The 15868-nt window shown below is 40.8% G+C and overlaps 1 protein-coding gene across 3 annotated transcripts in view; it reads right to left on the bottom strand.

Moving 5' to 3' along the window:
- Positions 1-15868, bottom strand: part of LOC125457270 (suppressor of tumorigenicity 14 protein-like) — a 132729-nt gene that overhangs the window by 54945 nt on the left and 61916 nt on the right. For all 3 annotated transcript variants that reach the window (XM_048541259.2, XM_059650271.1, XM_048541260.2), the window contains 2 exons: positions 6025-6158; positions 3097-3201 (listed from right to left, as the gene is read on the bottom strand). In XM_048541259.2, the coding sequence (XP_048397216.1) occupies positions 3097-3201; positions 6025-6158 (239 nt within the window). The remainder of the gene's footprint in view (positions 1-3096; positions 3202-6024; positions 6159-15868) is intronic.

A 15868-nucleotide genomic window follows, 5' to 3' on the forward strand; every position in this document is an offset into this window, starting at 1 on the left:
TATCCCTGTAATCCTGCAATTCCCATGGCTAATCCATTAAGCCTACACATCCCTTGATACTATGGGCAATTTAACATGGCCGGTCAATCTAATCTGCACAACTTAGAGTTGGAGATTTTTGAAATTTTTAAACCTCATCTCAGCCCAGTCCACTCATTTTTAGAAACTGAAAGAAATATGAATGCTGTAAATCAGGAACAAAAACAAAGTTGCTGGAAAAGCTCAGCAGGTCTGGCAGCATCTGTGCAGGAAAAAATAAAGTTAACGTTTCGGGTCTGGTGACCTAAAATGTTAACTCTGCTTTCTCCTTCACAGATGCTGCCAACTTGCTGAGCTTTTCCAGCAACTTTGTTTTTGTTCCACTCATTTTTAGGTTTAAAATTCACTCTTATGCTTCCATCATCCTTTTTCACCATTCCTTTTTTTTCCCCCAGATTAGATATTTAAGATAACCTCTGAGTGCCAACCCAGAGAGTTTGGAAAAAGCTGACAATCACTTAGAAAATGTTGACTTTCTCCTTGTCCCTTGCTGCTAACATATGCAAGTCTTTTAATAACACCAGCCCTGAAATTTTTGCAGTTTCCTTTACCATTTTCACAAACTCATTCAAACTTTCTCTACTATGAAGTCTACCTCCTGATCACTCAATGATAGAAACTGATGCAGTCAGTGCTGTGCATAATAGAGTACGTTCACACACTGCAATCTCAACGCGCATGGCAAAAGTCACAAGTTCCTTCTTCACAGTTCGCCAGGCACTCTCAACTCTCTAAAGGCACAATCCTATTTCTCTATTGTAAAGATACATTCAAAACATTCCCATATTACTGCTGTCATTGCTGTACCTGGACGATCCCCAAACCCACATACTGAGTGCAACCAGAAGTCCTGAACCTGTCTCTTTCTATCATTCGCTCTTTTTCATTCTGTTAGTGGATTTTTATTCTGTAACATTCAGCTTTCGACTATTGTGGAATGCTTAGGTCATTTATCTTTTATTATTTAAAAATATGTCCATTGCCAAGTACATTAAAGTTATTAAGGCAGGATCCGACAATGACTTAGATAACACAGTATGAAGCTGGAGGGATACAGCAGGCCAGTCAGCATCAGAGGAGCAGGAAAGCTGACATTTCGGGTCGGGACATCAACATTTCTGAAGAAGGGTCCCGACCGGAAACGTCAACTTTCCTTCTCCTTTGATACTGACTGGGCTGCTGTGTTCCTCCAGCTCTACATTGTGTTATCTCTGACTCCAGCATCGGCAGTTCTTACTATCTCCTACAATGACTTACGTTGTTACCCAAGAAATGATTTTTAGCCACTCCTGCCTGACGCAATTACTGAGGAGAAGTAAAGATAATACACTCTCAACATGGTGACAAGTGGTCAGAAGAGATGGTGACTGTAGACTATGAGGTCATCCAAGCACAGTGTGGAAAATTTAAATCTCACACTAATGTTTATCAGCTAAAGCCGACCAGGGTTAACAGCTAAAAAAAAGGTTCAAAACTATGAATAAGTGTAATTGTTCTGTCCGTGATGTAAGCTGCTACCCACCAGTTTCCTGCTATTTTGCCCAGTTACTACCTGGGGGTTTCTGAAACGAATCAGCCTGAAGCACAACTTAAGGAAATTCTTTCTATTTTTGGTTCTTCAACAAATAATGCCCCATGGAGGTGCATGTTAGAACAGCTGTTAATTGGTGCAAAACACAATTGGTTGGCACATATAGCAATCAAAGTTTACAATTAAATTTCAAATTTTGTGATATATGACCTTTATACATTAAGACAATCTCATACATATACATATAATGGCTAAATTACAGCTTGATCCTCATGGTGTAAATATAAATAATTACAGCCACGGGTTGAAACTAATATTTGAGAACATTTATGCATGTTGGCACCAGTACATTTTCTAACAACCTCTAAACATATGGAGAACTGTTTTCTCTGTTTCACTTTTCAGCAAAATTATGAAAAAATTTTGAATAATCAACAATATTGCTGCACCCCTAAAGCAGAGCTGCCCACAAAGGAGCAAATGACTTGTCTTGGTCAATTGATACATTCATTTAATAAATAATTATGCAAGAGAATCTTACAGCTCAAAGTGACTACACCACTTATAATGGGACAACACCTGCCCATTTACATCCTCCCTCCCCACTACCTAAGGGCACAAACAGACCTTCCAGGTGAAGCAACACTTCATCTGCACTTCCCAGCATCTAGTCTACTGCATTCACTGCTAACAATGTGGTCTCCTCTACATTTGGGAAACAAAGCATAGACTGGGTGTCTGCTTCGCAGAACATCTACGTTCTGCTTGCAAAGAAAAAGACCCTGATCTTCCAGTTACTTGCCACTTTAACACATCATCCTGTTCTCTGGTCAACATCTCTATCTCTGGCTTGCTGCAGCGTTCCAGGGAAGCTCAACAGAAGTTGAAAGGACATCACCTCATTTTCCGTTTGGGGACCCTGCAGCCGTCCGGATTCAATATTGAGTTCAATAATTTTAGGGGCTAAACTTTCTCACGTCCTAGCCCCCTACCCCACACCAGGCCTTGTTATCACATAGCCTGCCATTACACACCCCTGTTGTTAGTCACTAAGAGTCCCCGTCAACAGCTATTCACCCTCCTAGCCAGATCATTATCAACTCCCTGATCTATCCAACTACTTCTCTCTCTTCGGGCTCTATCCTTTATCTTATTGTTTACTCCCTGCCCTATCCCCCTCCCTATTTTCCACATATAAACCAACAGTTTCCCAACTACCATCAATTCTGAGGAAGGGTGACCAGGCCTGAAACGTTAACTCTGAGTTTTTTTCCCCCACAGATGTTGCCAGACCTGCTGAGCTTTTCCAGCAACTTCTGTTTATCACTTACTATGGTGCACCAAATTAACTATTTTAGAAAAATAAGAAACTATCAGTTGATTTAGTTCAGATTTATCAAAAATCCACATTTTTAAACTGAACACAGGTTTCAACTGTAGCTGTTAATTACTTATATACACAATTTAATCAAAAATTCCATCTAAAATAAACAAAATAATTTTACAGTATTATCATTTTCACTTACCACAGTTCATCTCATCACTTTTATCTTTGCAGTGAAACCAACCATCACACTTGTTGCTCATGAGCTCACATTTTCCATCTCCACATATGTGCATTCCTTTGCATTCTGTAATACAATGCAAGTGGGCAGCATACTGCATGAAATAAGATGAAGGCTTTTCTTCACATTTTTCTGTCCTTACCGCGCCTAAATTACTGCCTAGGTCCCAGCCAAAGACAGGTATACAACTTAGTCAAGAACTTTTACTGTGCCACTATTAAAAACAGTCGCTACGAGGTATCTGAGTGCACACTAAGTCAAGTGGTTTCCATCCTGAGCAAAGAGTAGGCTGGTTGAGATTACAGATTCATTAATCACAGCCATCACTTCAGCCACTTGGAGGCTCTTGTCCCACAGTGGTACAGTCCCATCCTCTGGGCCAGAATTCAAGTCCCATCTGCTCCAGAGGCTTGTTATTACATTGTCCAAACAGGATGATTAAAATAACTATTAAAATTTTAAAAATCGCAAGGTTGGAAATGAAGGAGAAAGAATAGACAGCGATAGGACAGAATGAAAACTCATAATGGAAGTGGAGTGGGGAGCAGAAGGAGAATGATGGTATGAACTAACAATGGAGATAACCTGAATGAGAATAAGTAGGATTGAATTTTTCCATCCCTGTGGTGACAGGTTTGGAGATGGAGAGAGCCATAACAAGATCCAATCTTGCTGTTGTACCAGCCCTTTGTTGCAAACAGAATGATGCCCTGCATTCTGCAGAAACTGCCATCAGAATGAGGTCATCAGGACCACAGGCTCCATGTATCAAACAGTGCACTGCAGCTATTGCCTCCATCAACCTACCCACAAGAGTCTACCCTCTACTTTGATAGGTCTACTACTTTGACCCTAAAAATTTTAGTAATAGTTTTGGTCATTTAAAAAGTTATGCTAAATTTCTATGAAAAATTTACTTACTTATTTCCTATAATCTTTTGTAACAATATCCTTGAATACCAATTTATTATTTTGCAAATCCATTTATGGAACAGCATGCATCACATCTTAAGTGTGTAAGCCAAGCATAGCATATTTTTGTATTTAAACATGAGTAAAAATTTATTTCTAATTAGAGTGAAATACTGCAGGTTTGAAATAGAAACAAAGTGCTGCAGAAACTGAGCATGTCGGACAGCATCTGTGGAAAGAGAATATTCCAAATAAGAGTCAAATTGGGTGCAAACCTTTAATTTTCTCTGCACATGTTGGCGGGGTATTTCAGTTACTCCAGCATTTGTTTTCAATTTATATCATATGTATGTGACAGGTTAATTTACGGAAAGGAATCCTGCAAGAATTACAGCATTACAAAAGCCTAACACTGAATGTAAATATGGTCAAACAGCAGGACTTTATTTGATAATTAAATAAGATTCTAAAGTTTTGGCAAATGAATTAAATCCTTAACTTCTTTTTTAAAAATCACTTTTGGTCCTGGTTATAAAACCCCTACCATAACAGGGTGAATAATTAAAGGGGACTTTGGCAGAAATACCTTGAAAACATTGTGGAAATGCTATGAACCAAATTTACACCATCCCCCGAGGTATTTTGTGATGCATTGGAGAAATTGTGACAGAGTAGTAGGAGAATCCCCAGTGTTCGAGTTCCATTTTGTAGATGGGACCTATCCCTGTTTAAGCCATGAAAGAAATTATAAAATATACTATTTTAGCTCAATGTTTGACTTTTGGAAGGGCCATATAAGGGTGGGTGGAGTTTTGAATGGGATCGTGATCAAATTCCTTGTTCTGAAGCTTGGTCTTTTTATCTTCCAAGCTGCACTTAGTTCGAATCTGTCTCTTGTCAAAAACCAGTGGGAGATATCTGAAGCTTACTGGGAGTCTAGATCAGGCTAACAGGTGGCAGAAGCAGGCTAGATCTGGGCAAAAAAAGATCGATTTCTTTGTTTGATCAGAAGAAGCAGATTCGCTCCTCCTGGACCACAAGAAACCTATCAAAAATTTAACAAACTATTTACCCGCAGTCTTACGACTCAACATTGCTTGCTGCCAGCTTTTACAGATGCTTTGAAAACCATATTAAATTGGCAGCAAGTTCCAAATTAAGCCATTAATTTTTGACAGTTTTATTCAGTGACACAGTGAGAATTCAGCACTTTATGACTGACTACCTATAATATCCCTCCTGCCTGCACCTTTTTTGTTGGGCAAACTGGATTACTTTATCTTGTACCTCTCACCACGGGGGATATCTGGAGCCTTATTATGTAATGATGAGCTCAACATTGAATAAGGTACAGTAAAATAGAATAAAACTGGTTCACGCTCTTTAGGTCTACTAAGGCAAACAAGTCAAGCAAGTGTAGGGTTTTTTTTTACAAATTATACATATCTACATCTTTTGGTGAGAAAATATCGATTATGTTGAGCAGTATGCTTTTTTGACATGGTAGCTGGTAGTATCAGCTTGCCTATGAAAAATGGAATAAAACTATTTAATAATAGCTAATTCCAGGAACTAATTCAGTGTGTGTAAACGTGTAAGCGAAAGTCACATGACAATCCAAGATGTAGAAATATTGGACTTTTGTACTGGAAAATAACTGCATCTTCTTGCGACTATGACATTGGGTATATTAAAACAAACTTCGTTTTGACACAAAAGTAAGTACAGTTTACTCCAAAAGAGAGTAGTTTGATGATTCGAATTGATTAGAGCCTCTGTATTCCTTTGGCCAACACCTGGTTCATCTGACAACCCATTATGGTGATGCCATTTTGTCGGCTGGTTCGAATTTGATCCATTTTTATAACATGTTGTACCTAGCAAAAGTGGCTAAGAAAGCCTCACCCATATCAAGCTGGAAACACAAGGTTTTAACACCATTTTACGTGACTTACAGAGTTCGCTAGAAGTGCTCACCTTCTTCAGGGTCAAAGCTGCTGTATTCAGCACGAAATCCAAGATTACTGGTGTAAAAGTCTGAGTGAAACTGTACTTTTAGAACATTAGAGGCACTAGGTACCACCAATGACCTGGAGTGTTCACCGCAGTATCTAAATAAAGAGAAGCTGTCACTGCAACCATTAACTGTGAAATTACATACCATAAATCCATATCAGTAATAATCATAAATCCATATAATTACACATATCAATATCAATGATCCCATATGGTGCATAAAAACAAAAAATATTGGCATTGGCTCAGTAAAGTATATTCACTCTAATTACATGATCAACTGATGCAGTGGTAAGGAAGGCGATTGCAAGAAAATCAAACATGCATGGAGTAAGAATGCTTTAGTAATTATGGGTGACTTACATCTCATGTAGGCTATATGAACCACATTAGCAATAACACCGTGGGATTGAGTTCCTGTTAGGGAACAGGCTATCCTACATTTGGTTTGTGCAATGAGAAAGGGTCAATCAATAATGTTGTGGTGAAAGGACTTTTAGAAAAAGTGAACATAATATGATGGAATTCTTCATTGGCACAGAAAGCGAAATAGTACATTCTGAAACTATGGTCCTAAATTTAAACGAAGAAACCAATGAAGGGAAGAGGGTAGGTTGGTTCCATTAGAATGGGTAACTTCCCTAAAAAGGCATGGCTAGTGGATGGGCAGTGGTTGAGACTAAAGGAATGAATGTACGCGTTACAATAGTTGTACATTGCTTTCAGGTAAAAGAATGCAACAAAAAGCATGATACAACCCTGGTTAAGGATATTAAATACAGATATTAAATCTTGCTCTTGCTAGTGTTTTGTTGACCCTCAGGTTAAAGTAAACATCAAAAGCTTTCACAACTTCATCAAAATTACCACAGAAAGTTCTGAAGCAGAGAATTAATCTCCACTTGGGAAGGCAAGGTTTGATCAGGAAAAATCAGTTTGATTTTGTCAAACAAATTCCACTGAATTCTTGAGGAGGTGACCAAGTGTGTAGTGCAGTTGATGTTGCTTTTAAACTTATTTCAGCAAAACCTTTGACAAGGTCCCACATAAGAGTAAAAGGGTGATCTAAGTAAGTCCACAGATGACACAAAGATTGGCCAGATGTCCAGTGGTGAGGGAGAAAGCCTTAGATTACAAGAGTAGATAGATGGATTGGTTAGATGGACAGATCAGTGGCAGATAGAATTTAATTCTGATAAATGTGTGCTGTTCAGTACATAACAAGACAGTACATAACAAGACAGGGGAGTGCTTAATGATTCATAGGGCACTAGGAAACTCAGAGCAATCTTGGGATGCTTGTCAACAGATGCCTGAAGGCGCAAGGTTAATAGGTTAGTTAAGATGATATACGGGACACATGTCTTTATCAGTCGCAGCACAGATTTAAGAGTAGAAAAGTCATGTTGGAGCTGTACCAAACTTTAGTTAGGCCACAGCAGAGTACAGTATGCAGTTTTGAACACTAGAAGGATGTGACTGAACTGGAGGGCTGCAGAGGAGATTCACCACAATGTTGCCTGGGGTGAAACAGTTTAGTTGTGAAGAGACCCTAGGGAATAACCTCAGGTTTTTTACTTTACGTTTAGAGAAGGCGAGGAACAGACCCGACTGACGTGTACAGATTATGAGGGGCATGGGCAGGTTGGATAGAAAGTAACTGCTTCCTGAAGTTAAAGGGTCAGAAGAAATCAGTAACAAGGCAGCATATTTGTAATGTGTATGACAGGAGGTTTAGAGGGGATTTGAAGAAAGATTTTCACCCAGACAATGGTGGAAATCCGAATGTCTAGCCTGGAAGGTAGTTGAAACAAGAAACCTCAAAACCATTAAAAAGTACTTGGCTCAGCACTTGAAATGTCTTAACATTCATCGCTACTGGCCAAATGCTGGAAAATGGGACTTGCGTAGATTCAGAACAGTTTTTGTCAGTGCAGCCTCAATGGGCCAAAGAGCTTCTTCTGTACTGTATTATTCAATGAAAAGCTCTGGTGCTCTTTTTATGCCCTGGCAATGGATAACTCCATCAGCTGTAGTTCCACTCAAATACAACAGTATATTAACTTTTTCAGCTTCTCACTTGTTAGCTAGTTTGGAAGTAAGTTTTATCTTAAGAATTGCTTTCTCTAAAATGTCCAATTCTGTGTACCATTTGGCCCAGCATTAACTTGCAGAATCTCATGTCAGTCCCTTCTGTCCCCTGAGTTAACTGGGGAAGATTTTCTTGTGTTAAATGGGGCAGAAGCAAGGTGTCACCCATGATTAAGTGGGACTGGCCACCATTGCTTCCCACCGTGGAAGACTGCAAAAAATCCAATTCCATAAATGAATTCACTAGAAAAAGGGAACATTGCTTTCATTAATTCAGTCAAAATGGGCATCTACACATGTGCATAAATGTATGTATAAGTTGTAGGTTGGACCATAAGACAGTAGAATATTGAATCAGATTTTATGGTTCAGATGGCCAATATCAAATACAAAAACATCCAAGTAACACATTCCATTAATGTCTATATCTCAATCTCCCTTTTTTTCATTGTTACATAATTTCATGGGCAGTCTGTGTCACTACTACAAAATAGTCTAATTTGAACTGCATGTGCATCTTTTATCTTCTATGTTTGAATCGACTGCCTGGTTCTAGAGGTACTGCAAACAAAAAAATACTGGTCCATTTGTGCTGATGGCATTGAAGTTGATATGAAATTACAAGGTAGCCAATGCCGAATGATGTTAACTGGTTGAAATGACTAAAGAGTCTCAGTACATATTGTGACTGTTACGTGGTATCAAATCTGTCCAAGGAGTGCATGGTGGTATGGGATTAAGCAGGGAAAGATGATATTTACTACATGGTGAGTCTATCACTGGCTCATGCCCTTATAAATACGGAGAAATGCATCTAATAGTTAGTAACTAAAGTGGATGTACAAGTCAATGGAATTCACGCCAAGGGCTCAAGCCAAAATGAAACAACCAATAAAACTCATGATGATGCAGAAAGGTTAAATACAGCCACCGGATTATTTTTATTTCAATGGTGTAATATGAATTAGTATTGATGCTGAATGTAAACATTCTATGGGTTTATTTTTCCCCGCATTTCAATAGTTGTTTTGTGCTTTTATGTAGAGGGGCATACACCAGGGTCTCATGAAGAAATCTTGAACGTATCTGTCCTTTGGGTTCCAATAATTTCTAACTTGCTTCTGGTTGATTTCTACAGAACCCAGGCTATGTCTTGAATTAGTAAACTTTAAAAGATGTCTGTATAAACACAGCACAGAACATTAGTCATCATATTAAACAAATACAAATCTCTCTGTGCTAACAAGTAATCCTTCCTTCAATTCTTGGGTCCTAGAAAAGGCAGTGGTGTGTAGGAAAGCAGCTGATACTTTCCCAGAGGACGCAACTTTCCACTGAGCTTTTAGAGTCATAGTTATAGAGATGTGCAGCATAAAACAACTCTTTGGTCCAACTCATCCAGTCCGACCAGTAAGCTAATCTAGTCCTATTTGCCAACATCTGACCCATATCCCTCTAAATGCTTCCTTTTCATATACCATCCAGATGCCTTTTAATTGTTGTAATTATACCAGCTTCCACCACCTCCAACCATGGAAACATCCTTGCAAATCTTTTCTGAGCCCTTTCACATTTGACAACATCTTTCCTATAGCAGGGAGACCAGAATCTGAAATTGCTAGACCATATGGGACATGCACAGGTGATAGCAAGGGTCACAGGCCATGCTGGGGTTGAGATATAACTGGGTACTTCAGATTGTCAGCAAACAGAAGAGTTTTGAATGCCCATAAATGCAGAATGGAAGTTGAGCTTGTACGGAAGGCTCAATTAGCTGGTAACTAACATTATATAGTGGCTGCCGCATACAAGGGTCACTTAAATGTGCAAGAAAGTACTTCAAAGAATGAACGAAAGGTTGTCCTTAATTCGGTATTGTGTACAAAACATGAACAGATTTCCTGGTTTATTTTGTTACAGTTGCAGCAGCTGCATAGATTATAAGAAGAATTTGATCATCATCACATTGAAATTTTGGCCAAAACAAAAAGCCAGGGAATGTAGTATTGATTCATGATCAACGCTTTTTCTAAAGTCCACAGATGTAGGATGCAGTATGTGCCAGACCAGGATAAACAAGCCATGCCAAGTTTCCCAGTGCTGTCTAAGTCCTCCAGGCACCAATTGCTTCTCATTTCAGGAGTTTTAAATAAAACAGAACTCTGAATGTTCCTTAGACAGCACCTTCTAAATTCAGTACCTCTGGAATCTAGATGGTCAAGGAGAGCAAATACATGAGAACACCACCACCTGCATGTTTCTCTCCAAGCCACTCACCATCCTGATTTGTAAAGATATTGCTGTTTTTTCAGTGTCACTGCATCAAATCTTGGAACTCTCTTCCAAACACCACTGTGTGTGTCCCTACACGAAATGGACTACAGCAGTTCAATGAATGCCATGACACTTTAGGAAGCGCAGAGGAACAGAGGGATTTTAGAGTGCGTGTCCACAGAATGTGGCGGGAACAGGTTGACAGGATAATTAAGAAGGCATGTAAGACACTTCCCTTTATGAGTTGTGGCCTAGATTATAAAAGCAGGGAAGTTATGTCAGAGCTGTACAAAATCGGTGTGACCACAGCTGGAATACCATCTGCAGTTCTGGTTCTGCAGGAAGGAAGTAATTGTACTGGATGGGGTGCAAAGGTAATTCACCAGGATGAGATAGCAAGAACTACAGATGCTAGAGTCAGCATCAATACAGTGTGGAACTGGAGGAACACAGTTCAGATAGCATCAGAGGAATAGGAAAGCTTCATCCTTACACCCTTCATCAGGTCTCACCAGGATGCTGCCTGCATTACAGCAGTTTAGCTATGAATAGAAGCTAGAGAAACTCAGGTTGTTTCTTGTTTTCAGCGGCAGCAGCGTGAGCCACGGTGTCAATGGGAAGGTAAGGTTTGTTTTTCCTGTATAAAAACCTACCTCGTGCAGCAGCGGCCGTCTTGTTTTCAGCAGCAGCAGTGTGAGCCAGGGTGCTGACAGGAAGGTAATGTTTTCAGCGGCGGGAGTTTGGGTGACAGCGCAAGGGCAGCCAGGAAGGTAAGCTTTTGTTATAAAAGCCTTACCTCACGTGACTGCGGCCTTCAGTTGTTCAGCACAGGAGGAGTCCCAGAGCGGGCACAAGTGGTCGGCTGGATAACGGTTATCTTTCACCCAATAAATTCGGGAAGTAAATAATAGCCGAGGCACTACACGTGTAGTGTGTCCCACCCTTCCACCTCCTCTAACCTAATAATAACAAGTAAGTGTGGTGAGCAGGTAGGCTATTTGCATTTTTTTCTCATCTCTGTTAGCTTTCAGGGAGGTCAACTAGATGCTAAATCCTCTGGGAGTGCTTCGGAAGGCAAAGCCGGAGTCTGTTTGAGTATATAACACAGTAAGCTTACTGGTGCAGAGAACACTTAAAGAGAGAACATTGCGAAACTAAAAAAACTAACTAATTTTAAATAATTAACTAAGTAGAGATGGCAGGCCATGTGATGTGTTGTAGCTGTATGATGTGGGAGCTAGTTGATCCCATTGAGAACGGCAGTGACCACATCTGCGGCAAGTGCCGGCTGCTTCAGGAGCTCCAGCTCAAAACTGATGAGCTGGAATCCGATCTCCAAACACTGTGGCACATCCGGGAAGGGGAGAAGTACCTGGATGCTGTGTTCCTGGAGGCAGTCACACCTAGTAGATTAACTAATGTTAATTCGATCAGCGGTCAGGGGCAGCAGTGTGTGACTGCGAGTGAGGCAGGTAGAGGATCCTGCAGACAGGAACACAGGAGCTGCAGCCCTTGACATTGTCCCACAGGTAATAGGCACTTGCTCCCTGCATGGATGAGGAACAGGGCTGCAGGAAGGATGAGTCAACTGACCATGGCACCATGGTCCAGGAGGCCATTCAAGAGGGGGGAGCTAAAGGACAGATTGTAGTTGCAAGGAATTCTATCATCGGGGAATAGACAGTATCCCTTTCAAGCAGGATAGAGAATCCTGCACAGTATGTTGCCTGCCCGGTGCCAGGGTGCGAGGCATCTCTGACTAGCTTGAGAGGATATCAGAGAGGCAGGAGGAGGATCCAGTTGTTGTGGTCCATGTAGGTACCAACGGCGTAGGCAGGACTAGGAAATAAACCTGTTTCGGGATTATGAAAGGTTAGGAACAAAATTAAAAAACAGGTCTTCAAGGGTCAAATCTCTGGATTTCTGCCCGAGCCACATGCAAATTGGCAGAGGGAGGCGAGGATCAGGGAAATAAACACTTGGCTAAAAGCGTGGTGAGGGAAAGAGGGTTTCCTTTTCATGGGGCACTGGTATCAGTTCTGGGACAGGAGGGATCTATACTGCTGGGATGAACTCCACCTGAACAGGGCCGGGTCCAGTGTTCTGGTGAAAAGGGTAAATAGGGTGGTTAATAGGACTTTAAACTAGTAAGTAGGGGCTAAGGAAGGAGTGAGAGTACAGAGAGTATAACAATTAATGGAAGGCAAAGCAGCAGGTTAGCAGGTGACGAGGAAACTTCAACTCCATTGAAAATTAGGAAAAAAGTTAAAGGGAAGGAGAACTCAAGAGCTGTTAGTAATGGAGGTGATAGGATTCAAAAAGAAGGTGCAAAAACTGGCATAAGGGCACTTCATGTGAATGCTCGGAGCATTCGAAACAAGGTGGATGAGTTGATGGTGCAAATCATGGCAAATGGGTATGATTTAGTGGCCATTACACAGACATGGTTACAGGATGGTCATGACTGGGAATTAAACATCCAGGAGTATCAAACTGTTCAGAGGGACAAACAGGAAGGTAAGGGAGTTGGTGTCGCTCTCATTTTTAAGGATGATATCAGGGCAGTAGTGAGAGATGATATAGTTTCTACTGAACAAAATGTTGAATCCATTTGGGTGGAAATTAGGATTAGCAGGGAGAAGTAGTCACTGATAGGTGTGGCCACCAAATAATGCCATCATGGTGGGGTGGGCAATAAACATAGAAATAGCTAATGCATGTAAAAATGGCACAGGAATTATCATGGGGATTTTAATCTACATATCGATTGGTCAAACAAGACCAGTCATAGCAGCCTTGAGGACAGGTTCATAGAATGCATCCACGAAAATTTCCTTGAACAATATGTAATAGAACCTACGAGGGAGCAAGCTATCCTAGATCTAGTCATGTCAGATGAGACAGGAATAATTAATGATCTCACAGTTAAGGCTCCTCTTGGAAGGAGCGATCACAGTACGATCAAATTTAAAATACAGATGGAGTGTAAGAAGGTTAAGTCCAGTGCCTGTGTGCTGTTCTTAAACAAAGGAGACAATGATGGGATCAGGGAGGAGTTAACTAAGGTTGAATGGGAGCAAAAACTTTATGGTGGGTCAACTGAGGAACAGTGGATCATTTTCAAAATGATTTTTCACAGTGCTCAGCAGAAGTATATTCCAGCGATAAGGAAGAACTGTAGGAAAAGAGATAGTGAGCCATGGATGTCTAAGGAAATAAAGGAAAGTATCAGATTGAAAAAAAGCACATACAAAAAAGCAAAGAGTAGTGGGAAACTAGTCGACTTGGAAATCTTTAAAGGCCAAAAGAAAGCCACAAAAGAAGTTATAAAGAAAAGTAAGATAGATTATGAGAGTAAACTAGCTCAGAATACAAAAACAGGCAGCAAAAGTTTCTATAAATATATAAATCATAAAAGAGTGGCGAAGGTAAACATTGGTCCTTTAGAGGATGAGAAGGCCAATTTAATAACTGGGAATGACGAAATAGCTGAGGCATTAAACAGTTATTTTGTGTCTGTCTTCACAGTGGAAGACACTAATAACATGCCGAAAACTAATGGCAAGAAAGTTATAGCAGGCGAGGACCTAGAAGCTATCATTACCACTAAGGAAGCAGTGCTGGGCAAGCTAATGGGGTTAAAGGCAGACAAGTCTCCTGGCCCTAATGAAATGCATCCCAGGTTACTAAAAGAGGTCATGGGGGAAATAGCAAAGGCACGAGTAATTATTTACCAAAATTTACTGGTGGTTCCTGCAGATTGGAAAACAGCCAATGTGGCGCCACTGTTTAAAAAAGGAAGTACACAAAAAGCAGGTAACTTTAGACCAGTTAACTTAACTTCGGTAGTGGGGAAAATGCTTGACTCTATCATCTCGGAAGAAATAGCAAGACATCTGGATATACATTGTCCCACTGGGAATACCCAGCATGGGCTCATGAAGGGTAGGTCATGTTTAATTAATTTGGTGGAATTCTTTGAGGACATTACTTGCATGGTAGACAATGGGGAACCTGTGGATGTGGTGTATCTGGATTTCCAGAAGGCATTTGCCAAGGTGCCACATCAAAGGCTGCTACATAAGATAAAGTTGCACGGTATTACAGGTAATGTATTGGCATAGACAGAGGATTGGTTGACTAGTAGAAAACAAAGAACAAGGGTAAATGGGTGTTTTTCTGGTTGGTGGTCAGTGGCTAGTGGTGTGCCTCAGAGATCAGTGTGGGGACCGCAATTGTTTACAAGTTACATAGCTGACTTGGAGTTCGGGACTAAGTGTGGTGTGTCAAAATTTACAGATGAAACTATGATGAGTGATAGAGCAAAGTGTGCAGAAGACACTGAAAGCTTGCAGAGGGATATAGTCTAAGTGAGTGGGCAAAGGTCTGGCAGATGGAGTACAATGTTGATAGGTGTGAGTTCATCCACTTTGGTAGGAAGAACAGCAAAATGGAATATGTTTTAAATGGTAAAAAAATTGCAGCACACTGCTGTGCAGAGGGACTTCGGTGTCCTTGTGCATGAATTGCTAAGAGGAGGATTGCAGGTGCAGCAGGTAATTAAAAAGGAAAACGGAATTTTGTCTGCCATTGCTAGAGGGATGGAGTTTAGAAACAGGGAGGCTATGTTGCAGTTGTATAGAGTCCTGGTGAGGCCACACCTCAAGTATTGTGAGCAGTTTTGGTCTCCTTACTTGAGAAGGGATATACTAGCACTGGAGGGGGTGCAGAGGAGATTCACTCAGTTGATTCCAGAGTTGAGAGGGTCGGATTATGAGGACAGACTGAGGAGACTGGGATTATACTCATTGGAATTCAGTAGAATGAAGGGAAATCTTATAGAAACGTATAAGATTATGAAGGCAATAGATAAGGTGGAGGCAGGGAGGTTGTTTCCACTAGCAGGTGAAACTAGGACTAGAGGGCATAGCCTCAAAATAAAGGGAAGCAGATGTAGGGCTGAGGTTAGGAGGAACTTCTGCATCCAAAGGGTTGTGAATCTGTGGAATTCCCTGCCCAATGAAGGGGTTGAAGCTAGTTCGCTGAATAATTTTAAGGCAAGGCTGGATAAATTTTTGATCAGTAAAGGAATTAAGGGTTATGGTGAGTTGGCAGGTGAGTGGAGCTGATTCTCAAAAAGATCAGTCATGATCTTATTAAATGGCGCGGCAGGCTCAAGGGGCCAGATGGCCCACTCCTGCCCCTAGTTCTTATGTTATTTTGAGAACACAGAAAACGGAAGGGGGGTTCTTGATTGAGGTGTCCAAGATTATAACGGGCTTGGACAGGGTGAAAAGGAAGCAGTTTTTCCTCTTAGTTAGAAGGTCAATAACGAGAGGGCACAATTTTAAGATGAAGGATAGGAGGTTTTGAAACGATTTCAGGAAAGAAGCTTCTTCACCCAGGGAATGGTGGGAATCTGGAATGCACAGCCTAGGAT

The sequence above is a fragment of the Stegostoma tigrinum genome, chromosome 12 (assembly GCF_030684315.1).
Source record: "Stegostoma tigrinum isolate sSteTig4 chromosome 12, sSteTig4.hap1, whole genome shotgun sequence".
NCBI lineage: Eukaryota > Metazoa > Chordata > Chondrichthyes > Orectolobiformes > Stegostomatidae > Stegostoma > Stegostoma tigrinum.